The sequence below is a fragment of the Lichenostomus cassidix genome, chromosome 7 (assembly GCF_008360975.1).
Source record: "Lichenostomus cassidix isolate B80296 chromosome 7, HeHo_3.0, whole genome shotgun sequence".
Lineage (NCBI taxonomy): Eukaryota > Metazoa > Chordata > Aves > Passeriformes > Meliphagidae > Lichenostomus > Lichenostomus cassidix.
This window is the reverse complement of record NC_139488.1, coordinates 1,382,856-1,410,271: the sequence shown is the minus strand read 5'-3', so window position 1 is coordinate 1,410,271 and position 27,416 is coordinate 1,382,856. Positions and strand designations below refer to the sequence as shown.

The following is a 27,416-nucleotide window of genomic DNA, read 5'->3' as shown; positions in this document are numbered from 1 at the left end:
CCCAGCTGTGCTCTGGCTGTTAACACTTGTTTTGGGCACTCTTTAGGCACAGTGCGGCCCGAGCTCTCCCAAGATCACAAGCCGTGGCACTCGCCGGGCTTTTCAGGGATTAAGGCCTGTAGCCTTGCTTTCTGGTATTTATTAATGAAGGATTTATGAAGGGAAGGCTTAGTCCTCCATCGTTAACTCCAGATCGTGTTACATTCCTTCCCAGCCCACAGGGAGAGTTTTCAGTAAAAACGCAGTGAGGGTAGGGCAGCAGCAGCACGGATTTTGCTGCGTGAATTTCACTTGTGAGAATGAATGTGGGCAATTGTAGGTGTCTAAGGAAATTTGAATCACCTGGGGGGTCCTGGGCTCCTGTCTTTTCTTGACCCTAACCCACTAGAACTGAAGTTTCTTTCCTATGTGTCATGTTACTTCCAGGCAAAGAGAAATTTTTTACTGTTTGACTTGTTCTATTTCTATCTCAGCTTGCCAGCACTGAATCTGCTACTTATTTTAACTGGTATTTTAGCTTGCCAGTAGAATCCCAAATTAAAACATCAGGGTGATGAAAGCCATCTTTGTCTTGACCAAGAAAGAAACTGTGGCATCCCAGAACTAAAAAAATAAATTTCTGTGGGCTGAGCACATGTCTGAGAGAGTTTATTTACTGAAGCAGTGGCTAGCCAGTCCTCTGAATGCAGGATTTCTCCCAGTCTGGTAATGAATGTCAAACCAGGGCGTTAAATCAGCTGCTGGGGAAACTATCCTCGTTTGCTGCAAGTCCAACTTGGAAAATCCTGTTTGCAGGATACTAATTAACGGTTTTCAGCGAGGGTGAAATCAATTACAAATTACTATAAACCCCTGATAAGCTCTTTAAAGCAAAAGAACTGAAATCTAAGTAAGCTTATATACAAAAACTAGAGAGGTTGACTTCAATTAGGTTTAAAAGATGCTGTAATAGAATTTTGCTTAAGTAGTAAGATAAAGCCAGGATCCCTCTCTCACAAATGGGTGCCTCTAAGGGTGATTTAATCACAACGGGAACAATCATTTGCAGTAGAACTGCCCTCTTTTTCTGTCACAGGCTGTGTCCCAGACTGGCCACACTGACTGGTGGCAAAGTGTTGCACATTTGGCTAGCTATAAATCCATAGGAGGAATCTCACTCTTTCTGTTATTAAGATCTCCCTGTATTACTGCATTCTAAGAATCACTGGGCTAAAGATACGCAAGCAGGAATGACTGTTTAATTCCGAATTAATCCCTTTCCTGAATCTCTACAGATTATAATAATATATTAGAGGGCTTCTGTGGGCTCTCAAGCCGTGCTTAAATATCGGAATCTCCTGCTGTGTGTTCAGAGAGCTCATTGGCATTTGTGCAATAGAGAATAGCTGAGGGAAATGTCTTTTGTCAATTTAGAATCATTCACTGGGAGCTGCCAGGGTCTGCATCTGAAGAAGACATCTTACACAACTGTTTCTTTAAATAAATATGTATTTATTTTTTTGTCATATGTGCTTTGTCCGTGCTGTCAGCACATTTCTAAGTGCTACAGCATGGTATTTCAAGACAAAAATGCAGACTTCCTATGCCTCTGAAAGCTCCACACTTAAGTTTTATATTAGGGAAGATACTGTATGTGAGGCAGCACTTTTATAAATTCCAGTGATGTCCCAAAGACTTTGGCTTTGGAAAAGTCTGATGTAAAGACATCTCATCTTGAAGATCCAGTTTTCATAGAGTAATTTTAAAATATGGAATGGTTACTTTTTCTAACTTTTCCTTTGTTAGTGAAGGGCAGCACTTAATGTTTTCTTAAAATTTTTTCCTTTCCTATTCTAAAATTTGCATTTTTTCAGTTTGACCAAGTTTTTGCAGAGGAAACAACAGAAACAAAGCTTGAGTGCAAGCACATGGTCAAACACCTTGCTGTCCTGAGTGGGTCAAAAATTGAGTCTGTGAGCTGCCCGCCCTTAGAGTTAAATTGGGGTAGCTAAATTCATCATTTCTCTTGAGCATTCTCTGCTTCTAATGCGTGTGATGCAAAAATACAGCCTTGCAGGGAGGAAATAATAGCCAAGATTAAATGTTTAGAGGCTCCTCTGCAGCTGGGAGGGTGGCAGATATTCCTATTGGCAGGCTGATTATTGTAGCAGAGCACTGGAAGAGACAGGCGGTCCTGGTATTATCAGTGATGGCAGAGCATCATCTGAAATATTCAGAGAACAGCTGTGGTGTTTTGGCTGTTGCAATCTTGATTGTGTCAGCATAGATAGATTTCTTTCTGTTTTTCCCAGAGAACATAATAGTCAAATGAAACCTGGCTAACTACAGCCTTGGGGCTGAGTTGCTGTGCTCTACCTGAGATGTGATTGCAATTTTTGACAGGAAGACTAATGCGTGTTTTATTGTTGTGTATTTAAATTTGATTTGGGGGTAGAGGGAGAGAACATTTTATTAAAAAGGGAAGGAGAATAACTTCTCAAAATATTTCCTGTTGCTCCTCAGGCAGGCTGGGGAAGAGAAGACAGGGAGATCAAGGCAGTGCTTTTCTTTTTCAGGGCGTTTGGGTGCCACAGAAGTGCTTCTGTAATAATTCCAACCCAGTATAACGTAGATTAAACAAGACAATATAAGTAAGGGCTTAAATCAATCCTGGTCCAGCAAATTCAATGAAGCTGTAAGTAAGCACTGGCTAAGTTACACCTATATTCTGCAGGAATGTAGTTGAAAATCATGGTGTTTCCCCATACAAGCAGCTTGTAGCAGATGAAAGGGGGTGGCAATGCTTATTTCTTTTTCATGAGGTTTGTGGCACTTTTGTTCAGTGACAGACATGGTGAAAACCCTTTTAAGTTCTGACTTACTGCACACAGCTGCCCTCCTGGATGGGCAAAGGGAGCCTGAGATGCTCCTGAGTGAGCAGGGAGTGTGGCACATGTCCCTTTTCACCCTGCCTGACCCTGGCACGGTATGGTTTTGTGGCTCTGTTCTCCTGGGTGTAGAATAAGGATGTGATTTACCCATGTAAAGCCTTTGATGAGTTTTATTTTCCGTAGACTGAGTAGGGGGAATTTATTTCTCCTGTGGGGTCTCAGAGGTCCAAGATACCTGATGTTGTCACCATCCAGTGTAGTTGTACCAAGAGCCAAGCTGCTGAATCAGCTGGGAAAATTCATGGAGGTTTTGTGAAACAGATTTTGAATTTGCTTGTGGTTCTTTTCTTCTGGAGAGCATCTGGCTTTGGAGATGGGGTTTGGGGCCTTACATTCTGAAATAAGCACTTTACATCAAAGTTACTTATATAAGATATGCAGTCTGTAGGGGCCTGTAAACATCTCTGTATCCCTCTAGAACAGGATTTCTAAACTGTAATCTGTCATCTTAGGCTCCTATGTGAGGAGGTCTATAAAACACAAGAGAAGAGGTTTGCTGTTAACAGTCATACATTTTCTGTACACGGTTGCAAGCTTTCACTGTGAAATTTCTGGAGCACACAAACTGAAAAAGATTAAATCTGGTCTTTTATCAGCTCTGTCTCATATTGCAAACCCTAGTGCGAGCCCTGGGCGTGGAGAAAAAAATAATTATATAAGAAAAGGGAACAATGGGCAAAGTGATTCCAGCTTCACGGTTTGGTTTGTATACAGTGGGAAACAGACTGTCTGCCTTGGAGATACTCATTTTCAGGAGATGAACATACGTCGGCACCAGCCAAAATTATGGGAGGATTTTTTTTTTAGATACATGAGGCTTCTGTAGGTCCAGTAAAAATAAAATAAAAATCCTGTGTGGTTTGACAAGATGGGAGCCAGTGTAAACCATCGATGAGCCAGATGAAACTGATGAAAGTAGATAAGTTCAGAAATTTACAACTCGGTTCAGCCACCAGTTGATACCCTCAGGTCTGTAAGAAACTCTGTCTGTCTTGGTTTGGTGATAGCTGCAGCAGTGCAGGTGACATAACTACTCTTCTTGGTCCTGGTGTCCTAGAGTTCTTCATTTGTTTTAATGAGTAAAGGTGGATGTGGTGGGCAGGAGGGCACAGGGAGCGCCTTGTGCTGTGTTTGCTATGTCTATTGCACTTTCCAGGATTTTCTCAGGGCAGGGTGACCTTTAGCAGCCTCAAAATGAAGGAGTGATGAATGATTTTTTTTTTTTTTTTCTTTTTCATTTTACATATAATACAGGTGGCTAATAAATATGATATTCTGATGGGCAGATATTTCAGACACAAGGCAAGTGAAGAGCATATTCCCAGTTGAGAACTGCTCTGTGGAATTTGCCATGATTGTCAACTGCTCCTTGTGTCAGTCCATGTATGGTGGGAGAGCCACTGGTCAAAGGAGATAAAGTAAAATAGTTTCACTGCTGAAAATCATAAGGAGAGGAGAAATAAGTGCTGACAACCCTGCAGGTTGCTCCTGTCTGTGCCATGTGGTCCCACCTGTCCCTACTGTCCTGGTGCAGGTGCTATGCTTAGAGCCACAGTGGGAGAAGCTGTGACAGTCAAGGATAATAGCAGCATAAGCTCCATAGTAAACTGCAAACAGAAAGATGTTTGTGAGTGTATTCAGAATGAAAGGTGAGATTTGATCCAGCTCTCTGCAGATTTGTGTATTCATTATTTCAACCGTTGTAAAATCCTGCAATTCCTCCGTAGATCCTCTTGGACTTACATTTATGTTACCTGGGAATAAACGGGAGGATTTTTCACCTAAAAAAATCCTCGCAGCAATAGTGAGTTTCAAAGGTAACTGAAGGGATTCAGCTATTTAGCTGCTCTGGAATCCCAGGGGACTTCTGTGGGTGTACAGCCTTAGGTAGCTTTATGGAGCCTGGCTGGAAAAGCTGTCACTCTCCCGAGGGCTGGAGACGTCAGGGAGGTGCCATCTGACAGCTCCAGAAATGAGATGTCACCATCTAATTAGTAGAACTACTTAGTCACCAGTTTTTACGGGAAAGTAAGTAGATAAATGCTGGGGTTAGTACTGCAGATGGCAAAAGGGATATCCCAGATCAAGTGTGCTTGCAGATATAATGGGTTAAAAAAGAAAAGTGACTCTATTCTGTATCAAATCTAGATGCTGAGCTGGATCTCACTTCTCCACATCCACTGACTTCAAGCTGCCTGTCTGCCCTCCTCTTTACTGCCTGCAGTTGTCAGCTTCTGGCAAAGCCTGTTGAAGTTGCTATGAATTTTCTTTTCCCCCAAAAAAATGTTAAAGTGCCTTATGAACTAAACTCAGGTCTGGTGTAATTTGTGTAAAAACTGGATGGGGTAAACATTCTCCCTAAACACCTTTTTTCTTGCCTGTTGTATGAAAGCCTGCTGGTGATGCTTCCCCCCACTTTGTTTTAGAAATGATTATGGATTTTCTTTGATTTAGGCTGTTGTTGGAGTGGTGTACACTTGGTAGAAGTCTGACACCATGAAAACTCCTCTCTAGGGTGTCCCCTGCATTCAACATTTTTCTTCCATAATAGTGATTAATGAATAGCACAACATTAAATTGGTTTTAGGGTTATTAGCAGAGCTGTTCGAGTGCAAAAATATTTAAAGGTGTATCATCATTCAGGAATCAAATCTAGGGCTGTAAATTGAGCTTGTGCTGTCTTTGGAGTTATGTGCACCTGGAGGGGCTGGATCAGCAGGAACAGCAGAGGACAGTCTTCCCTTCAGAAGGATACAGAGGAAAACACCAGAAAAAATGTCTGTTTGGGTTTTTTATGTCATTCCTTTCTTCCCCATCTCTTACCTTGGGAGCCTACAGGCTCTCAAATGATTGTGGGCTCTAATTGGAAATTGAGTCCCTTGCTTTTAAAATCTTTTCATAAGACTCTCTCCTACTTCATTAAATCATTAAATGAGTTTAGCAGGTATTAGTTTTGAGCTTTATTAATTGTGACTTGTTTTTCATTATGAGATAATTGTCAGTCACGAAACATAACTGCTGTAACATATCTAAGCAGACAAAAGTTTCCAGGAGGCAGGGAGAGAAGAAATGCAGAAAGGTCGCTTGTACAAAAACTTCTTGAAATGAATCCTTCCTGGAGATATTTAAGCATTCCTGGAGATGCCTTGTTTGGGGTGTAAAGCAGCTTAAAAGCTTCAGGACCTCTGTCAGGAATTTGGTGAAGAGCATGATGCATTTATGGATTGGGTTGACTGTGGATATAACCAGTCCTGCCCTCAATGGGAAATATTTCCAATTTCCAAGCAGGGCAGAGATATCCAGTTTCCTGGAGGCTCAGTGTGTACTGTGGACTGCCAAGGGACATTCAGGTCACTTTGAGGCCTGGGGCTGCTTGCAGCCAAAGTTGCTCTGGATTTTCACAGGTTCCATAAATTCTGTGTGTTCTGTGGGTCTCTCTCAGTGTCCCAAAGTGTCCCCCATGGTGAGGGGTGCAGGAGGGCACCGAGTGAGTGCCCTGGGGGCTCAGGGGCTCAGTCACTGCCGTGGCACAAGCCAGACTGGCACCGAGGAGCACAGGGCCTGCCTGCTCTGCACTGACAACAGCAGGGCAATTTATCTTGAGCTATTTTCCCAGAACTTCTGGGAAACAAACTATGCATCATTTTAAAGATGCTTTCATGAAACAATTAGGCTGCATTAAATTATTTCTACTTTAGTGTGTAGCGCTTCCTCAGCACAGGCAGACCTTGATGCACAACTCCAGGGACTGGAGAACGAATCCAAGCTGTGTACCCAGTTTGGAACTAATGCCTGGTAAATACATTTCAAAGTTTTTTGGATTCACAGCTATTAATCTAAATGTAATTCATCCCTCTGCTCAGAAGAAATTACAATTGTAATGCCAACATTTGCAAGCAGTAGTGAGGGATACTAGTAGCCTCTGAACACCCATTCTTTATTGAAAATAGATTTCCCATTGCCAAGCAATAAGATAAAATCTTTTCTGCAGATGATGGCTTCTGGAATATAAAAAAAAATATACAGTTTCTGAGAATCCTGAGAATAAAAGATATGTGGTCTTTTAAGGGCTGTGTCTTAGAAACGACAGCACTGCTGTGATTCCAGGAGCCTGATATTTCATCTGCTGTTTAATGGGCTAACAGAGTAAAATACCACCCTGTAATGATTCTTGAATGTGTGTGGGTTTCTTTATAGCCTTTCATGGAGACACAGGCTTCAATTTTGTCCTGGAGAAGCTCTGATATAAATTGGTAACAGATCAGTAAATCAGGCAGAGCTCTGGTGGGGGCTGCAGGGCTGGTGAGGAGGGGAAACTGTGCTGGTGGCTGCTCTCTGCTTCTCTTCCCTCTCCAGCTTTGGACTTGGTGAGCAACGGGGCGCTTGTTGACTTTGCAATGAGGCTGGAGTAAACAAATGCATCATCCCTAAACCAGGCAGCTCCAACTCATTTTTGAAGCACTCAGAGGGGGATTCACCCAGTAAACTCTTTATCTTTTGTTCTTTACTGTGTTAATGGAAGTGGTTCATTCAGGTACTGCTGCTGCAAATGTAAGCTGAGCTAAAAGCTGTCACACAGAGCAAATTTCAGAATTGGAGTCTAATCCTGTGTGTTGCAGGACCTTGCTGTAAAACATTTAGCACGTTGTGTTGCAATGGATGCAGAAGCAAAGGATTTCCCTTTCACAGGCATCATTAATGCAGCAGTTGTGGGGATTGTAAGCTGAAAGCCAGGCACGAGCTCCTGTGGAGGTAGTTAGCACCATACGTGGTGTGAGAGTATCTCATGAGGAGATGTGAAGTTGTTGCTTGGTATTGCCACCAGTTTTGGACAGAAAGGAAAGAGAGCAGAAAGATGAAAAAATTGGTGTAGAAGAGACCTGGGGCAGAGGAAGATCACTGGTGTCTGTGAATAAAAGGTGCTGCAGAGAAGGATGTTGAATGAGTCACAGTCTTAAATGGCAGCAGGAAGGACAGAAGGTAGGAATTAGGGGGTGTCTTTGTAACACTGAGGATGACAAAGCATTGCAATAGATCACCTGGAGAGATCATGAGTTCTTCATCACGGGAAGATGTTGGGAACAGAATGGTTCAATAGGGCTGTGTGTTTGTCTCAGAGATGCAGCATATCTGTGTCAGAAACCCATAGAGCTGGAGGGGGATTAGGTCTGGCTATACATAGCCTGAGCAAAATGTGAGTTAGAAAAGACTGCCTCTTCAGGCACAGCCATTGGTAACCATTTTAAAGTTGCTTAAGAGTCACCACAGGTCAGTAAAATAATTTTGAGCTTGTTCTAACGTAGCCAATGAACATTTTTAGGAGACAGGATTTACTTCTCCTTCAGCTAGTTGGTGACAGAAGATGAGTTACTAGGTTAGGATTTAAAAAAACCCTTGCTTGTAATCTGTACTCATTCATAAGCAGATGCAGTTTCTTCTTCTTCAAGCTGATATATATCTTTTGCTTACAACCCAGGAAGAGAAATGGATATTCTCCTGTGTGTACTTGGAAAGCTTCTACCACAGATTTCAATTCATTGCACTCAGTGGAGTTCGAGATTGTGCAAAGCCAAACAGCTCTTTTATGGAGTCAGTGGAAATGTTGTTTTTTAGGGCTTTTTTATCTAGCATCTTCCTAGGCAAAGTTGTCATTTTCCTCTCTGCTTACAAACTGCACCAGAAGCTAAATGTTATGTGCTGGAGTTAATCAAAAGGCTGAACCTGATGGAGTTCCTGTCATCATCTTCAGCTCTCCCTAAACGATGAAGGCAGCTGGATTTAACTTAGCAGAGCGAGGAGAAGGAGCAAATACTGTGTTGGGGTTATTTTCCAAAAGATCTATGCACCTTGGCAGGCTGATTTGTTTATAATCACCTTGCAAGAGTGCAAAGTGAGCACTCTGGCTGCAACACCAAAACCATTAGGAAGGAGGATTATTGTAATGAATGCAAGTTGACACGGAGAGCTCTCTGTTCCAGTCTCTCCACACAGCAACTGTGAGGGATCCCCCCAAAATATGTCTGCTTTTGGCTGGCTGTCAAATCCAAAATGAAACACCTGTGTGCAAGATAAATTCATGAGGATGAGTGCTAACTGGTCGTCTGTGGTCCTGACCACCTGCCAGGCTTTAGGAACTTGCAGTTATTTGTGTGTGGGGGTATTTATTACCTATTTGTGATTTGTTTGTTGTTTCTTTTTTTCCTGGGTCATCTGTAGTAAGGGTCAGGCAGTTTGTGGATGTGTTGGTTGTGCACACAGGTGGTGTGGCAGGGAACAGGAGTTGTATTCACTCTTTTCTCGTTTGCCTTTCATCTAGATCCCTGTGCTAATGTTTCAAGCAAGTGCCTGTGGTAGTTTTGGACTTTGCAGCTTCATGTTTTGTTTCAATGAGCTTGAACTTCCCCAGAAAACCATTCCCTCCAGAAGAGCTTGGCTAACCTGGATGCCACTCCTCGACACAAAGGGAAGGATTCAAGGTCAAACTTGATGGTAGTACCTCATTTTCTGCTAGTTCCATTAGCATTCACAAGTGAGACTCTCTTGCGTTTCAGTCTCCCTGCAGAAATATATGGGCTCTCCACGAAGAGAGGATTCCATATGCACCGCTTTCGGTGAAATCTGTTTATCCTCGCAGTTGGCCAAGAATAAATAAAACAGCCTTATGGCTCCCGTGAGTATACACTATATGCTTCAATTATTGGTGCATTATATTAGAAGCAGATGCTACATTCCCCCATATAAAAGGGAAGAAGATTTCTGAACAGTAAAACCAATTTTTTTGCTTATGCACCGTAATTATCACCATTTCTTCATTTCAAAGGCATCTGTCTGACGCACCCTCATCGTAATGCGTTGTGTTGCCATTTGCATTACATTTTATTCCTGAAGATAACAGTGGCAGTGGTTGTTAAGGTTGGAGGGAGGTTTCTGCTCCTTTCAAGTACTTTGAACCTTGCCATAGCATGTTTTTTTTTTAGTCTGAATTGCTTCAGGCATTTCTTCTGGGCAAGTCAAATTGCCAATTTGCCCTCAAGAGAGCTGGCATGGATGCAGACCTGCTTGCTTAAGGCTGTGTGGTTTGTGCTGCCTGGGAGCTGCCCAGGGCAAGGGGCTGGACAGACAGAGAGCTCTAGCATCTCCAGATGTCATCTGATTTGCTTTTGCTTCTCTTAAATACATTACTACCATGTATTCTGTCCCTATAAAGCACTTTGGTTAAGTGAACCTGTGGACTCACTTGTTCTCAAACTACTCAACTAAAAATTTGGGGTGCAAGAAACCCCACAAAAGTGATACTGGGATGGGTATTTTTGTTGATACTGGATTCCTCCTGTACTCTCTGGTATGAAATAAAATAGGCAGTTGTCAATCATTTTACCAGGCTTCCTTCCCAAAGGACATAAAACTTGCGTTACTTCAGTGTTTGAATCCACAGCTCCAGCGTGCAGGAGTGTTCTCTCTCCTCTCATGCAAAGCTGAACTGAGAGCTGCTCTGAAGCTTTGCCTCCCTTTCCCTGTAGGCAATATGATGGTAACACCAAGAAAGGTTATTTCAGCTGTCTCAGATTCTTGTACCCATAAAACTTTTCTAAATATTTCTAGCCTCAGCACACTTCGCCCTGACATAATCTAGTCCCTAGGAGATCAACTCTTGGTAATTTCTCACCTGTGTCCACTGTGAAATCAAACTTTTTCCTTACCATTTGATTTTATCCATTTTGCCTTTTTCAGATTGAACCTTACTGGAATAGGATGCTGTTTTCCCCCCTGTTTAATGCACAGCTGCATCCTGTTCTGCATCTGTGGGAGCTGCTGTGACAGAAGCAGCTTTGCAGGGGACAGAAGTGGGGCTGGAGCATGTCAGTGGCCCCCAGCCCCTCCCAAAATCGTCACATAATTTTGGTTTCCCTGAAAAAGCTCTTGTGAGCCATTTTTAGGATGTGTTTGACTCTAATTCCCGCCCCACCTGCAGTGTTCAGTCCTTCCCAGGAGGCTGGCAAGGAGCTGAGTCCTTCTGGGAGGGACTGGGAACAGTAGCAAGCCCCGAGGTGTGTTTATACAGTCAGTCTCCCTTCCTCCCTGCCCGTGATATATTAACTACTTCGGAAGTTTCCCAGCTGTTTCAGGGGATAAATGATGGCCGTGGGAGCCCATATTTAACCTTCACTGCTCAGGCTGCACGCTTTGTAGCTGTCATCTTTTATCTGCCTGGCTATCTGGGAAAGGCTTCAGATACCTCCTGCTGCTCCCCTCTGCCTGCTGCCCTGCTCAGGGAAAGCACAGCCACTCGTGTGTGTCCCTCGGAGCTCAGTCCATCCTCTGCATTGATGGAAGCACCACAGGCTGGAGCCTGGCTCCCCCAGGGAGTTCCCAGAGGCTCCCCCAGCAACGCCCTGGCATCCTTCAGCTCCAAGTTATTTGCTAGGATACAGCCTGTCATTCCCTTTTGTTGGCAGTTTGATTTCTTCCAGCTCAAGTAGAGGTGATTTCAGTTGTGTTCCTTTATTTCAGTGAACGATGAATAGAAGTGGTTTGGGTAAATAGCAGTGAATGCCAGCTGTGAGATTCCCCACCCTTCTTGAAAAGTCCTGGCCTGGTGTGAAAGAATTTCAGGTATTAGCTGTGACAGTGTTGTACCAGGCTGCACTGGGAGGCACTTGCAGCTGTGCTGAGACATCTCAGCGATCCTTTCTTTAACTCAAATGCCACTTACCAGGGATTAACTTTTCTGGTTTTAAATGGATGGAAAGGAGAGAATCAGATGAGCTGTTTGGGCAGGCTGAGCCTGCCTTGGCTAAACCCCAGTGGTGACCCTGGACAGGGCTGTCACTGAATGGCAAATAAGCATTTAATTTAATTATTGTGGGTCTGACGCTATTAAACACTAAACTGTTTGGAAAAAAGGGGGTTGTTCTGCATTGTTTTGGACCACAAAACTGTCATTGCATATCTTGATGGACGCTAGAGCCATCAGAGGGCACTTGGGCACGTGGGGCTGGGTGTACAGCCTGCTGCTGGTCTGCTGCTGCTGGAGCTGCTCCTGGCCCTGTGGAAGAAATTGTCACACTGAGTGTTCAGCTGGGGTGGCTGCAGAGAGGTGAGGGATGCTGTCATGCACCATCAGTGAAAAGCTCATGACACTTGTGACCTTAGCTGTTGCAGGTGACCTGCAGTAATGAGTCACCTGTACAAAATCCAGGCATGAGAGATGCAGGAGAAAGTTATTTTCACACTGGTAAGAAGTCAGCTGTGGAAAAGCCATGAGGGTCTGGGGAGGGGAAGAACAGGCAGTGTGTGCAACTTCACATTCACAGGAGGAAGAGAATCAGTTTGGTTACTGTTCCTCTTACTGTCAAAGGCTGTGGTACATTAAAATCTGATTGAGGGAACAGGTGTCACAGGTGCTATGCAAATCATGTAGATAAAGTCCAAGTCCTCAGGATCTTGCAGATAGTATTCGAACAGCAACAAGTAAACAGGCACAAAGGAGACAGAAAAAGAAAGTGGCAGAATTCCAGCAGACACATGGACATAAATGTTTATTTTGACCAGGGACTCAGTGGCCTCAGAAAGTCATATGGCCATATAAAAACCCCATATCCAGTAGCCATCTTTATCTTTACTAGTATGTGAGAACATGCAGAGAAATTGAAACTATATTAGGTTAAGATTATGTGGCTGGGCAGAGTGGAGGGTTCTATGGCCACCCAGGGCTTCTTCTGAACCTGCTGTTCTGATTCTGTGATTAAAAGTTTTCTAAGAGTATTTTGCTGCAGAATTCCCTGGTTTGTTTGTCTTACTGCTTTATGTGTACTTCTGTGTGCACCCAAACAGCCTCTTTAGCTTCAGTGCTGAGTGCCTCTGTCTCCTGTGTTTCTGCAAGGTACCAACTCAAGGAGCCACAGGCTGAGATATTCCTACCCTTATGAAGTAGATGTGAACTTCAGGTTTTTGATACAGCAATCAGGTTTTTGTCTGAATCTAAATTTCAAAATGGAAAAGATTTGTTCACTATGGTTCAAGGGTGCTCACCTTAGTTACATTCCCAGAATGAAAATACACGCTGTTCCAAAACAAATTGACTTCTGTCCTTGATGCAGAGATGAGTGAGACACTATTTTCTCGTGGCTCTGACTTGGAGGCTATGGAATTATTGTTGCTGACTGCAAACCATATCCTTGACTATAAACAGTGCAGGAGCATTTTGTTTTAAAGTATCAACAAGAGAGGTGGGAGATGTGCAGTTTGTTCAAAACTAGCATTGGAACCCTGGCTCTGGCAGTTCACAGTGGACATCTGCCAGCTAGACAGAGTCTTTTGCTTAATGAAGGTATGGGACAGGCAGTGGGAGCTGTGATTTATGAGGAAATAATCTGAAGCCAACTGATAGTAGAAAGCTTTTCTGTACTTTGTGTTCTCCTTGTTTTCAGTCCATCCCCCCTTAGACTCTCAGCAGTGTCAGGTAAGCAGAGCTCATCTGCGTGTGACTTGGGGTCAAAGGTGTGTGACCCAATTGACCAGACAGCTCAGCATGCTTAGCTTCACGCATTGCCTGTGCCAAACTGCATGGGAAAGATCTTCTCCCCCTCACTTGGGAACATGGAAAATAATCTGCATTTGCAGTTTGGGAGCAAGTCTTGGAAAGCTTATTGCCTTATTTGAGCATATTTGGTGTCCAGTCTTCCTTTAAAGCCAAAACCAGCATCCTTGCTTCGTCAGTGTCCCCAAATAATTTTGATAACCTTACCTGAGCAATAAAGCAGTCACAATTGTCTGTTCTTCTCCTTTTCACATCCCCTCCTAAACGGGAGAGTTGGCAAGTGCTGCTACAACTCTTCTTGAGTGGTTGGTTTTGTTTTACTCCAGAGGGACTCGGTGGAGGCACTTGCTCTGCTAATGAGAGGTGCTCAGAAGCCATTTAAGCCCCTTGGAAACTCAGCAGCCGAACAGGTAGCCCCTGCTGACGCTTGCAAAGCTGCTGCTACTGCCTCCTCCCTGCTGCTCCTGGTGATAAGGCACAGCTTGAATCTTCAAATGCCACTGGGAGGATGATCAATCTCAATCCAGTCCTTCCTCTCTCCCCCAGACGACTTCTACTGAGGAAGAGAGGAAAAGATAAAAGCTGTGGCTTTAGGGCGTGAGAATTTGGAAGGTGGTGGAGTTAAAAATCAATCATGACCCACAACAAAGGACTTGCAACTTCATCTCAGGCAGTGTTACTGCTGTGTGATCCCAAAAGCAAGTGAAGAACCATAAATGCAGACACAAGCAAAGATGAAAACTTTTGTATTCTTATTATTATCCTCGGTGGAGGAAAAACTGCTTATTCTATCCACTTACCAGGCAAACTGAAGTTAAAATAAGATAGGGGGGATCCTACTTATCTGATGTTTGCAGCAATGCTGTGCATACGATATACAGCAGGGAACTGACACAACACAAAGTCAAATCTAACATTAATCCCCAAGAAACGTCTTACAGACCTGAACGCGAGATGCTGTGGATTTTAATCAGGGAGGGTTTTTTTGAGCGATACATTTTGGATCTTTTTGGATTTTTCACTAACTTCAGCAAAAGGAATATTTCCAGGAATTTACTTAATTCTGTTGCTTTCCGAAAAGAGAGTACGACTTAATGTTGTGAGGCTGGTTTTTTTTTTTCATTTCAGGAATGTGTCGACCCCCAGATTCTCTCAGAGGTCTGCTTTCTTTTGCTGAGATTTCCCATCACATTTGGAAATGCTTGTATCTATATAACTCTCTAAGATCTGACCCTGTGAGGATACTTTAAATCTAGGATTAAAAATCTGTATTTTGGCATGCTTCATGTCAAAATGTATTTTCAGGCAAGCAATGCTTCAATCTATGGAACTCAGCTGCTTGCACTACCTGAAATCCAGGCAGTGTTTAAATGCCTGCCTGCTCCTTAAGTACAAGGAGAAAGGTTTGGAAGTTTCAAAATTAGGTGTGAATTCTCACAGGGAGGTTAATTTAGTTGATGTCATTTAAAATAAGAACAGAAACCCTGTTGCTCTTATTGATTGCCAGGCCTCTGAATTAAAGGCTTCAAAAAAACAGTGTTGAAAATGCTCTCATTTCAGACTTGATGGTGCTTTGTACCTTTCTGACCTTAAAACCTTGTTGCCATTTTGTTTTCTTATCCTATGTTCCTCCACTGGCTTTTATTTTACTCCTTGTTTTGGCAGATCCACATCTTTGGTTATTTGGTATTGAGACTCCCAATTATTTGTGCCTATGAGCTCTTTCCTAGGTGATGATTTTGGATCTGTGAGTCTCCCCTTTTCAGTAACTTTCTCTCTCCTCTAGTACTTTTGAGATCTCTTGAATTCAGGGCACTTGAGATTGGGATTTCACCAATGCTGCTCCAGGGGCAGAGGTAGATTTGAGCGGTTGGGGGTCAAGTGTGAGCTTGAATCCAGCACAAGGTTGGCCCCAGGTGAGGTGCTGGGTTCTCACATCCATCCTGGGCAGAGGTGATGCTGCACTGACACACAGCAGAGCTCACAGTGACCTGGAGCTGCCTGAAGAGTGAAGGCAAAATACAATTGACCGGTATTGCTACACCCAGAATTCACCTAAAATGAAAAAAGTGTTACTGGGGTGCTTTACCCTAAGCTATAAACTCCTTCAGAATCAAGTGATCTAGCAATAGCTGATGGGAAAGAAAGAGAAGATGTCTGAGGTTTCAGTTAAGCTTCCTTTTTATGAAAAGCAATGGTCTGCAAAACATGGGAATCTCCCTTCCTGTTTGCTTTTACACCAAAGCAAAGGCTTCACGTCTGTTGTGTGCTCTGGGTCTGCTCTTTGCAAGGTGATTTATCTGTGTCGAGTTTGCTGCGTGCCTGTAACATCAGGAGCCTGGCTGACTAAATTAGAACTGAATGAAAAGTTTTTTGTCTGGGGACCAACAAGATAAATTCATTAAACAAAACGAGTTTGAATTTTTGCCAGGTAGTGTTGCTTGGTATTGCTTCACATTATTTCTTACTTTACGTATATATTTTACTCTCACTCTCTCTCTATCTATATATATACATATATATCTATATAAGACTTTATAAGGGTTGTAGCAATTTCTCCCAGCTGGGAAAAAAGAAATTTTCCAAAGTTCGTACATTTAATTTTTTTTTCAAGTCCAACCAAACTTTTAAAAATAACAGCATTACCTCCAGATTTAGAAATAGGTTCTTGTCTGCTGTTCTTTGAGCTGTCACTTGCAGAGGTTTTATTTCAGGGTGATAAAAAAGTACATGTGCTTTCCCCCTGCACACATGCTTTACATCTCTTGCATTGCCTCTCAAATCAAATGCTGAAATGCATTTGGAGGATTTCACAGTAGAAATGCAAACCACAACTTTTGCTGTCAGTTTAGTTCTGAGGTTAAAATAGGTATTTAATTAATTTCTTCCCTGAAGCTGGGCTTTGAAATGGTACCCAAACATAGTGATTTGTTTCAACTCTGCTGATTTTTTCAGCAACAATGAAACATTGGGGAACCCCTCTGCTACTTTGCATTTTTATGATTGAGAATACAATTGATTTTTGCAATTATAAGGTTGGAAAAATGCAACCAGCATTTGCACACAACGTGGTAACAGCCTGCAAGAGTGGGAGAGGGAGGGAGATGATACTGCACAGCATCAATCCTTTCAGTCACAGTTCACCCCTGCTAACTGCGTCCTGAGCACTTGCAGAGGTGCTTCTGGAATTTGCTGATTCAGAGCCCTTGCGCCTGCCAGCACCATTTGAATTCCCTCCTGAGGGAAGGGGGCTGCTGGAAGGCTGCTCCCAGCCCACAGAGCTGGGTTTGGGGTGTGTTGGCTCAGTTGCTGTTTGCAGGTTTCTCTCACCTCACCTGGGTGGTTTTGGCTCCCAAGAGGGGAGACCTGTGAGCAAGAGGCTGTGGCTGCAGGGATCAACCAGAGCTGGGGCACCTCTGGGGGAGGAGGGGCAGGAGGAAAGGTGAGGAGGGAAAAGGAAGATAAGGAAGGGGAAAAGGAGAAGCATTGCCAGGAAAAACCTTGAGGGCAAGGACCAGGCTGCTTCCCTGGGGAATAACCTTTTCCCTGGAGTGCTGTGCTCAGTATTGCCATGGATGAGCAGTGTGAACTTGGGGTGTTGTGTACATATATAACCAGGTAATCCAGGCCCATCCACAGAAATTATTTACTGAACTGCCAGTAATAAGAAAAGAAACACTTGCAAGCTCTTCAGTTCCTCTATGAATAATTCTACTCCTCTTTTCCCATCACTTTTGGTGGTGTTCTCCACCAGGTGGTACAGTAAGCACAACAGAAAGGAAATCAAAAAGGCAGGACAATCCTTAGGGGTCTGTGTACAACCTTGATGCTTTAATGAAGCAAAAGTAATCTGTCTTTAAGAGAAAGATTTTATTTATTCAATTATGTTGGACTGAAATTTGTTAATATTCAATATCCCGTGTGCTGGGAATAGCTAGTGAAGGAGTTGCAGCTCCAGCCTTTTTCCAAATATGATTTCAGAGGTGGTTCTGAGGCTCAAGTACATTTCCTCAAGGAGAGGTAGCATGAGATGAGAAAGAATTCGATCAGTGTTCCTAAAAATCTATGAGAAGCCAGCTTTTTTGATCTTAATATGAAGTTAGTGCCTTATGGCAGAAGCAAATCACAGCTATCCTGCAAATTAGGAAGATCTTTCCTCTGGAAAAGCCCCTGTTTGAGGTCAGGCAGGCTCACTGGTGTCAGAGTGCTCTTGGTTGGAAGCAAATTTAATGGACATGAAAGTAAGGATCCTCCAGTGACCACAATTCTGACTCTCAGCTTTTGTTTTCTGCCAAATACTTCTGTACCCCAAGACTGAGATGTGCAAGTGCTGTAGTAGATCAGAGATGCAGTCAGCAGTTTTGGTGTTTTAAAAAAAGTGATAAAAAAAGGATGCGAGTTGCAAAGTGTGAGGTTCTCCATCATCCTTTACAGCCACACTACAGGTTACCTTTCCTAAAAGCATTCCATGGTTCTCACTGCTGGCCCTGAATTAGTGGGGACAGTTTGGGATCCAAAAGAGACATATAGGAAAAGCAAAGGATGTTGTTAGAAGAACGGTAGGAAAAGGAGGAGCTGCCTGGTGAGATTTCAGATTGCATAAACTCTGTTTTTACCGTGATGTGTTCAGCTTTTGTTATGTGAAAATCCATGTGCTGACAACACCACGGAAAGAACTTTTGGGAACAGGCATCAATCTGACAGCAGGGGAGTGTGCACTGGCATCCCAGGTGGTCAGCACTGTTGGTAAACAGGATGCAAAGAAGATGAAAAAGAAGGTAATTTTTGTACCATTATTTCCACTTCTCCCATTACAGAGAAATCATGAATGAGATGTGTTTTGAAACAAAAAGCGAGTAGCTGTATAATATTACTACAAAGTACCTGAAGGAAGGATCATGATAGAATCAAACTGCCACAAAGAAAAGCAGTCGTGGCTCTGAAAAAATAATTCTGGTGCTTTTCCTACTCAAATACAGGTATGTGGAGGAACATCACAGCATGCCAATGAAATGAGGTGATACTTGTCATTTGTGTGACAGAGACAAATTAGAATCCAGCCATCTCAGGGTGGGAACGATTTTCGCGAAAATTAATGACTTGATTAGAAGGAGAAATGAAGCTTCTTCAAGGGGACATGCAAATAAAGGAGGAATCACTAAAACTGTCACCTGGTGTAAAGCGGACATTACACAAAGAAAGATTGGTGGGATATTGTACAAAGACAAATTTGATGTGATATTAATCACGCAGCACCAGTGGGCGCAGAGAGGAGAGGGAGAGGAAGGATTCAGTGTGGCATGTCTGTGACTTAGAGAGGTGTATCCTGAAGCAGGGAAGGAGTGTCCCATTCCCCAAGGTGGGTACATCCATGCACCCCCAGACTGCATTCAGGTACCACACTCAGGTGAGTTTTCCAGGCCCTGTATTTTTCTGGGTGGTGCTGCCAGTATCTCCCAGCCCAGTGGAAGAGGTTTGCCTTATTGCATCCAGACACAAGGGTCACAGAGAACCTTCAACTGCAGCAAGTGCTTATAGTGCCCCAGGGGCAAATCTGCAGTGTGGTGGGTGGGGTTTGTATTGGGGAATTTCTGCCACTTCTCAGGAAGAGTGGGGCCATGAAGAAGCAGACCTACAGGGGCAATTAGTTTTGAGTTCAAGCCCAACCTTACCATCCTGGAGATGGAACATGACAGAGGTCAACCAAGGCAGCTAAAGCCAAAGTGGAGCTCTTCTTAAGCACAGGAGTATTATCTGCATTAATGGCTACAGGCAAGCTGTATGCTCACAGAAGGCTATGGTTTGAGCTTGAGGTGTGCCTGAGAGGTTTTCTTAGGTTTTCTCTGAGTCCAGATGACCTGTAAGGTGTATATTTTTCTTCTGTTCTCGCCTTTCTGTGGGTGTGGACAGCCACAGTCCTTTCAGCCTGATGTAGGTAACACAATGGCACCCAAAGCTGTTCATCAAACACTGTTTTTACTCATGCAGCACTACCAGTGGGAAGCAGACTGGTACCCAGCCAGTTCTCTTAATTACGTCAAATTTGTCCAATGTACGTTTGATGGGAATCTGTCATGGTCAAGTGAGGGATCTTGCAGATATCTAAGAGGAAATAAAAGTCTAGTGCCGTGCTCCAGCTGCACCTGACAAAAGCAGGTGTGAAGACAAGCTGGCAAGTTCGTGATGTGGTGATTTCTATTTCCTTGGCTGCTGAACCTCATTGCCAGTGGCACCGAGGCAGCCACATTCTCTCCGGATGGTGGTGCTGGGGACAAACAGGGGGGATCTGTGCTGCTGCGAAGCAGATTTTTGGCCCATGTATCTGCAGGCTCTGCCAGAAGCCCTGGAACAGTTTTCATACTTTCAGACACATTTTTACAACAATATGGCTTAGATTTTGTAAATGATAAGGAAAGCATACGTTACTGAGCATATGATATCCCCCTGGGAGGTAGGGCTCTGCTCGGGCAGGATTTGTGGCCTTAGGGGCACAAATCTTAGGGGCAGGAGCCACTTGCTTTAATTTCCAGTGTCTAGCCACATGTTCTTGGTTTACCTGCATTAGAAAATGCCTATTTTACTGTTGGTAAGTAGTCTGAAACACTTGCTTTTCTAGCTGCATCACACCTGTATCAGAACAATTTCCAGCCATGCTACCTGCAGGCCAGGCATTGCCACCTGGAATTCCCTCTGCCTGCCACATGGCTGTGATACATTCTTTTTTTGCCAGCAAATAAGTGTACTTTGCTGGTCCATACAGGACATTTATTGTCCTGAGGTCAGGGTGATAGCTTCCTGCAAAGCCACAAGAAACCTTATTAAAATCAACATAAGCATGTGTATGCAGTTTTCACACCGAGTGTTAGGGGCTGCCTAACTTGCCTTGCACAAATGGCCACAGGCTCACATTTAGGATGCTGGGTGCACACTTCTGTGCTTTTTCATGCTCTCAAAACACGATCCTGTACAGTCACTTTATCCTTTGCTTGTTTTTACTAAGATGATACCAGCCTCGCAAAAATCCTGTTAACAGCAGGTCAATTCCTTCTCCAGCTAAAAATTCCTCTTGATTTCCAACAGAAAGTTCTGAAGCCTCTACCTTTTTGCTGTTGTTTGAAAGTAGTCATTTGGACTGTCTTCTTATTACCCATGTATATTTAAACATAAATTGCATCTGACTGCGGTGACACTAATTAAGGCGGAGGCACTGAGATGCAGCCCCCCTTGTGGGGAGCGTGGCCAATAAACCTGCCGTGACTGGCAGGTGTTTAGACCACTTTAGACAACAGCAATTTCATAAAGTGTCCTTCCCCTTCTCCTTGACAAGGAGGGGACAGCCAGGCCCCCTCTGAGCATCCGCAACCAGGCAGGGACCAGGTGGCCTCAGGGAGCACGGAGCTGGCACACAGCTCTTTGAGGCTGTTGCGTCCTGTCGTTTGTAAACAGGGATTTCCACCCCACCCCCTCCTAAAATATGAAAGGGTTTCATATTATCTCAGTGGTTTTATAATATCCCAGTGATGTGCTCCTGAGGTGTTTGACCAAATATTATTAAAACTCTGCAAGGGCTAATAATCCTGGAAGTAGTGCGACGCCTTCCTGTGACATTGAAATAATTTAGTAATTTTACAGTACATTTGAATTTTGGCATTGTTCAGCCACTCAGTTTCCATTAACTTCGCCTGGAATTTCTTATGTCCGTGCACACAAGCAAAAGTGTCAAGTTTCTCCTTCATGCTCCAGAACGCCACCTGAATCACAATTGTGCTGCAGCTAATTGTTATTAATTAAGCTGTTCCTAGCAGTCCAAGCTGGATTGTGCTTTTCTGTGTATGTAATAAAAAGCTAAGGCGTTTAGCAAGCACGGTGTTGTGGGGGAGAAACAAGGAAGCCCTGCTCCTGGGAATGTCAGTGCACCCTGTGAGACACTTTTGGGGAGGCTCTGGGTGTTTTTAAGGACAGGGCCACCGGCTCAGTCTCGTTACCATCCACCAAGCTCTGCTGACCTTGGCTGCCATTTCCCGTCACAGGCAGGCAGGCAGGCAGGCAGCTCCAAGGGCGTTGTGCAGCGGCTGGACTCGCACGGAGCCGCGCTGGCCGCACGTGCTTCTGCATCACTTAAGCACTCGGCCTTGGCCAGAGCCCCCGGCACAGGGCTTGCCTGGGAATCACATGCCGGGTGCCCTGTGCTCCCCTCCTGCCTCCCCCTCCTTCCCCGGGTTCAGCTGAACTGGATCGTGGAGTGGAGCGGGAGAGGAAGGGATAATGAAGTGGGGAGCAGCCTCCTCGCAGAGGGTTGGGAAAATTGCTTCCTGGCTTGTTCTTCTCAGTGAGGCTGCTGAGGAACAAGCCTGTTGCTCTCTGCCCAGTGAGGAGCACTGAGGCACCCAATGTTCATCTGCCTTCTTCCATGTTTGCTTGTGAAAACAAAGCCAGGTGAGGAAGACTTCAGCAGAAATGTTGTCATCTTTGTGGAGAGACAGCAATAGGAAACTGTTTTTGGTTGGTGGGAACATGTCATCCGTGTCTCCAAAAAAAGCAACCAGCCCTCTGCTGTGTCTTCTCCTTTTATCTCCCTTGCTTTGGGTTAAGAACCAGAAAGCAGATGATTTTGGCACATCACTGCAGAGCATTATTTTAACAGTGAGCTAATGGTTACCCTGTGCAGGATAAAAGTGCATATAAATGTTCTCTAAGAGGTCAGGAATAGTCTTGGGACTTCTCCAAGTCCAAAAGGATGGGGAATGGCTTGTGTGCAGAGCTTAGAAATAAGCCCAAGGGCACAGTCTGGTGGTTGCTCCAGCTTGCTCACCTGAAGTTTTGCTGGAGCAAGCAGCGTGGAAAGGGAATCCCAGGAGAATCACCACGGGTGGGCAGGGTGGGAGTCTTCTGCAGAACACTCAGTCCCAGAGAGATTTGCTCCTGCTATCATGACACTGAACTGAAGCTTTAATCTGTCCACAGATGCTCCTGGTGCTGCCACCATGCCACCCCTTTTCTGGAGCAGCTGCAGTGTTTTACAAGGCACTGCCATTCTTTCATCCCAACAAATTCCTTGGCATTTTGCTGTTACGTGTCTGTTGTTCTGCTGGTAGTGTTTGCAGAAAAATGACCAAATCTCAGAGAGCAGCCTGGGCTGGGACCTGGGAAGTCAGTGAAAAGCTTTATGGCTGTTTGCAGGGTAAACCCCCCTCACCCTGAGCTTATAACTTCCTCCCAGGACTGCTGTATTCGTGGCTCCAGTGATAAACTGGTCCTGCTGTTGCTGAGTGGAGGATTCTAAACTAATGGTGCTTCTGCTCCCGGGATTTACCATTTGGAAGATACTTTATTGCTATCTTGTGACATTTCCCTGCACTTTTATGCTCATTTATGTAACTGATTTCTTTGATTTATGGCAGGTTTTCTTCATGTATAACAGTGTCATAAATTGCACAGCACTCCTTTAAGTGGTTATGAATTTGAGATATTCAGTAAACTGTGGCGTGGGGGAAAGGGCGGATGCCTTTTGAAGAGGCTTTTGATCCCAATCCCAAATAAAATAACCCGTTCTGTCAGAAGAAATCAGAAGCAAGCATCAAAATAATTTGGCATAGTCTGTTCCTTGACTGGCCAGCTGGTTGCGAGTTTTTTTAGTGCAAAATGTAAGTTATTCATGTATGATAAAAGAATGCACAAGGCCAAAGCCACACAGTGGTGACGTTTGTGTGGCAATCCCTGGAGCTCTGTTATCCAGGGTCTGCAGAGGCTTTCAGAGAAGCAGCAAATTAATGTTGTTCTTTCAATAAACCTTTCTCTTTCTCTTCCCTTTCTTTTTGTAAACCTCCTATTTCAGATGTTGCTATTTTTTAAGACCCTCAAACAAGCTCAGATTTCCAAGGCGTGTTCAGTGGCCATCAGGGATCCAAAACCTATCAAAGCCAGTGGTCAAGCCTGTGAAATAAAGACCTTGGGTTTTGATTTTGTTGGCGTCTTGCTTTGTAGAGGAAGAGAAACAGCTCATTTAAAAATTGCTTTCTGAGTTCAGCTGTCAGAGAAGCTTTCTGTTGACCTTTACAAATTGATACCGTCACAATCAATGGACAGAAGTTTAAGGGCAGTCTCTGGGGTGGGGAGGCAGCAATGAACTCAAACAGTTATAAAATATATATGGAGTGCATTTTAAAAAGCCCAGTAGAAATAACAGCAGGTTTTAACAGGGAGCATATTTGAACAAACTGCTCTGTAAAGAATTTATAATACCTTATTCTAAGTATGGTTAGTTAGAACTTAGCTATTGATATGATTTCTGAAAGTATATAAAACTAAAAATAACCAATAAATATGCCTACGGTTGGTGCAGTGCAGCAATAGGTTGGGTGAGGAAAGCAACTGGGTGAGCAAAACAAGAGATTGCTTGTTGAAGTTGCTTTGCAAGATTCAACGGCAGGGAAACTCCATTTGAGGTGCAGCATGGACTCCCCTGTGCTCCCTCCTGCCTTGGAAGTGAAACCATTTACAAAGGCTCAGGGAAATGGTGTGAAAAGGGACAGCCAGTCTGTGACTTCAGCTGCTGCCTCACTCATTTTCAAAGAGTCAGTGAGACACACTGAGAAGCTCCTCAGATGCAAACACACAGTCCTCTCCACCCAGGTAAAACCAGCAGAAGGTTCAGTGCTGCAGGAGCTTGCCCTGAATATTCTGCTCATGCACAGTGAGGTTACAGCACACCAGGAATGGGCTGTGCAGAAGCTGCCTTCACACTGGGCTGCATGTTCTTATGCACCACGTATAGAAGTGAAAAAGAGGTTCTTGCCTAGACTTCAGTTACTGAAAGTTTGTTTTTCCTGCCTATAAAATGGTGTCTGAAAACACCTGTTTCAATATAACATATGGAGTTTATTACTTAGTGCAGCCATGGGCAATTAGGCAAATAGAACCTTTGGCGAAAGGAAGTCTTGTGCAAGAGAGCACTTCAGTTCTTTGACTTGATGACCGTAACACACACGACCCCCACAGACTCCAGGATGTGGTCCCTGTTCCCTGACTCCAGGCAAGGAGGGGTGTCCACCTGGGGGTCAGACAGCCTCAGCACAGCGCCTGCCTCTCCCTCTGACTGCAATGCCATTCCCTCACCCGCAGTACTTCCAAGTCCAAGTAATTACCATTTCAGCTGTCTTACGTGAGCTGGATTCTCCTGCCTGCTTGACAAGGTTATCGTGTTGTTGAGAGCCTGTTATTTTCATTAATGAAAAATAAACTGCATTCAGTCTCAACCTAATGGATGTGTGTGTATTGGCTAAAATAGGGTATTTCTGTCATCACGTTCTCCTGCATTGCACAGTCACCTTGAAGCACTTGGGCAAAGCAGCTCTGAAGTGCTGGGTCTATTCTTCCCTGGTAATGGGGACACCCAAACCCTGGCACAGCCATCTCAGGTGTTCCCCATGAGGTGCTGGTTTTCTTTAATTCCCAACTGTTTTTCCAGGGACTCTGTAAGTCCCCCTGCAGTTTTGTCTTTTCGGGTTGCCAGAATTTGTGAAAGTTGTTCTCACCAAAGTGGCTCTTTTCTTTAGGTGTTGAAATTTCACAGTTACTTTAATCATTTTATTAGGTGGTATTTGGGTTATGTGATAAGGAATGTGATGTTATGTGATGCGAGGAAGATTTCTGTGGGAGATCTTGGGGAAATACCTTTTCCATGTCACAAGCGGCTTGTGCTTAAGCTGTAACGAGGCGGCGCTTGCTGTGTGCTTTAGCGGTGACTAATTACCCGCAGTTAGAGTAGAGACATAAAGGCACCTGTCCCACCTACCCGCTCTGAGCTGCTCGCTTACATAAACGGTGCTTAAATGCTGGTGAGGAGGATCTAAGGGCCCGTGAGCGCCTTGCCAAGTGTATTTTCGATACAGCACAGGCAGCGAGGGCTGCAATCCCATTCCCAGCGCAGCAGTGCCGGCGCTCCCAGCGGGCTTGCCGGGCTGAGCAGCAGGCGGAGGCTGAATGAGTGCTCTCCCCAGTGCACGCACAGGCTCCGCGTGTTTGCACAACGGTAATTAAAATGCATTTAAGCGGAGTGAGTGCCTGCGGTGCTCCGGGCCCCTGTGGGAAGGCAGAAGCAGGCAGGGAGGCAGGCGGAGGCTGCCGGAGCTGTGCTTGTCCCGGCGGAGCGGCAGGAGCTGCCGGGGAGCCAAGGCGGCCAGCAGCAGGGCAGCGCTCGGAGCATCCCTGAGCACTGCCGGGACTGAGCCCTTCGTGTGCCCAGCGCAGCAGCCTGCTTTGGGAGCTGGGAAGTGATTTTGGGCCAGCCTCACGGCAGATGTTGCTGGCATCCCTTGCCAAATTGATTTTCGTGGAAGGCACGCACACAAAAAGCCAGCCCAAGTGCCCCCGTGCTGACCCTGCTCTCACCTGTGGTGTGTTCCCCTAGTGCTTGTGGGTTTGTGCTCCGTTATCTTCCCTCCACTTGTGGGTTTGTGCTCCATTATCTTCCCTGTGCGTTGAAAAAACATCCCAAATCCTCCTTGCTGCCGGGACCTTTAGAGATTTCCACCGCTTTGCCCTGGTGGGGAGCCAGGATGCACCATGGCACGGATAGAGGGAAACAGGCTGCATTGCTGCTGCGCTGGAGAGAACTTGGGGACAGTGAGGGCTGGAAAGCAGGGAGAGCAATATTTGGTCTGTAATGATCTTCAGCAGCAACAGGGAGGCCGATTCCTCTGTGTGATGGTTTGGAGCAGCAACATTTGCATGGACTAACTTGCTCTCTGCAGTTGATTTCCGTGGGGAGGAAGCGTAGGTCAGCTGGAAAAGGGGTGCTGGTGCTATTTTGCTTGTACTGGGAGGCCCAGTAAGGAGCCCAAAATGGAAATCTGGTAAAAGGAGAAAGTCCTGCCAGTGCTCAGAAGCTGGAGGGCAGAGGGGACCAGTGTTGGATTTCAGAGCTACTTGAAATCTATTTTATTTTCTCAAAATTCAGCCTTACCTGAGCTAAACCAGGCACTGAGAGCAGAGACCACTCAAATCTTCCTTAGATAATATCTGCTAATTGCTTCTTTGGGTTATGTACTTAATTGGGAAGTAGCTTGCAAATGCTGAAGATATTTTGATAAACTAAGTTATTTTTTTACATCTGGTATGAAAATCCCACACTCTTCCGAAGCTACCCTGATGTGTAAGTGGCCGTAAAAGAAATCTTTTAATTTTAAATGTTTTCCTATCCCAACATGTGTGCTGGAAATGTACCAGTTTGACCACTGGAGCCACAAGCATCTCCTCAAAGGCAGCCCAGTGGGGGTGGCGGTCAGCAGCACGGTGCCACGTGCCACCCCTGTGTCACCTCCATCCCTCGGCTTCCCCGCCAGCTTGGAGGCTTAGCTGCTGCCTCCTTGTCAGAGTGAGCGCTTCCAGATTCACAGCAAGACCTCAAGGAGAGCCAGATGATAGAGCAGATGGTAGATGACTAATTTGGCAAAGTTAGATGAGTGGAAATTGTTTGCTTTAATTGCTTGTCAAGTCCAGTACCTACATTATAGTTAAGAAGCAACTATTTACCCTCAAATAGAACAAAATGAGGAAAGGAAGTGGTGTGGGTGTGTGTGTGTGTGTGTGTGTGTGTGTGTGTTCGTTAAGAGTAGGGAGAAAAAGTGAAGAAGTACCCAGAGAAAAAAATTTGGTACAAATTTTTCTTCAGGAAAAAGAACCATTGTAAAAACTTCTTGTATTAATTTCTGCCTTTATTTTCATGGTAGGTGTGTGATATAGGTCCTGCAGAACATTATTCCCATTTTGTCCTTTCCAGTTGCTGTGCCATAATATAGATGTGGCATAAGTAAAAGAGAAACAATGCTGGAAATACTGGCAGAAAACAAGCTGGTGATGGTGGCTTGACATGGTTCAAGCAAATATCCTTGAAACGTTGCTGTGTAAATCTGGGCACTGTTTTGATGGTGTTTTTTGGTTGGTAT

The 27,416-nt window shown here is 44.5% G+C and overlaps 1 protein-coding gene across 4 annotated transcripts in view; it reads left to right on the top strand.

Annotated features, from left to right (window-relative positions):
• Nucleotides 1-27,416, top strand: part of ERBB4 (erb-b2 receptor tyrosine kinase 4) — a 552,538-nt gene that overhangs the window by 183,644 nt on the left and 341,478 nt on the right. The window contains exon 1 of one of the 4 annotated variants that reach the window (XM_085065697.1): nt 25,372-25,501. The exons of the other annotated variants lie outside the window; for them this stretch is intronic. Within the exon in view, the coding sequence (XP_084921823.1) occupies nt 25,453-25,501 (49 nt within the window). The 5' untranslated portion in view covers nt 25,372-25,452. Of the gene's footprint in view, nt 1-25,371; nt 25,502-27,416 lie in introns of those variants that run through there. 4 annotated transcript variants of the gene reach the window in all.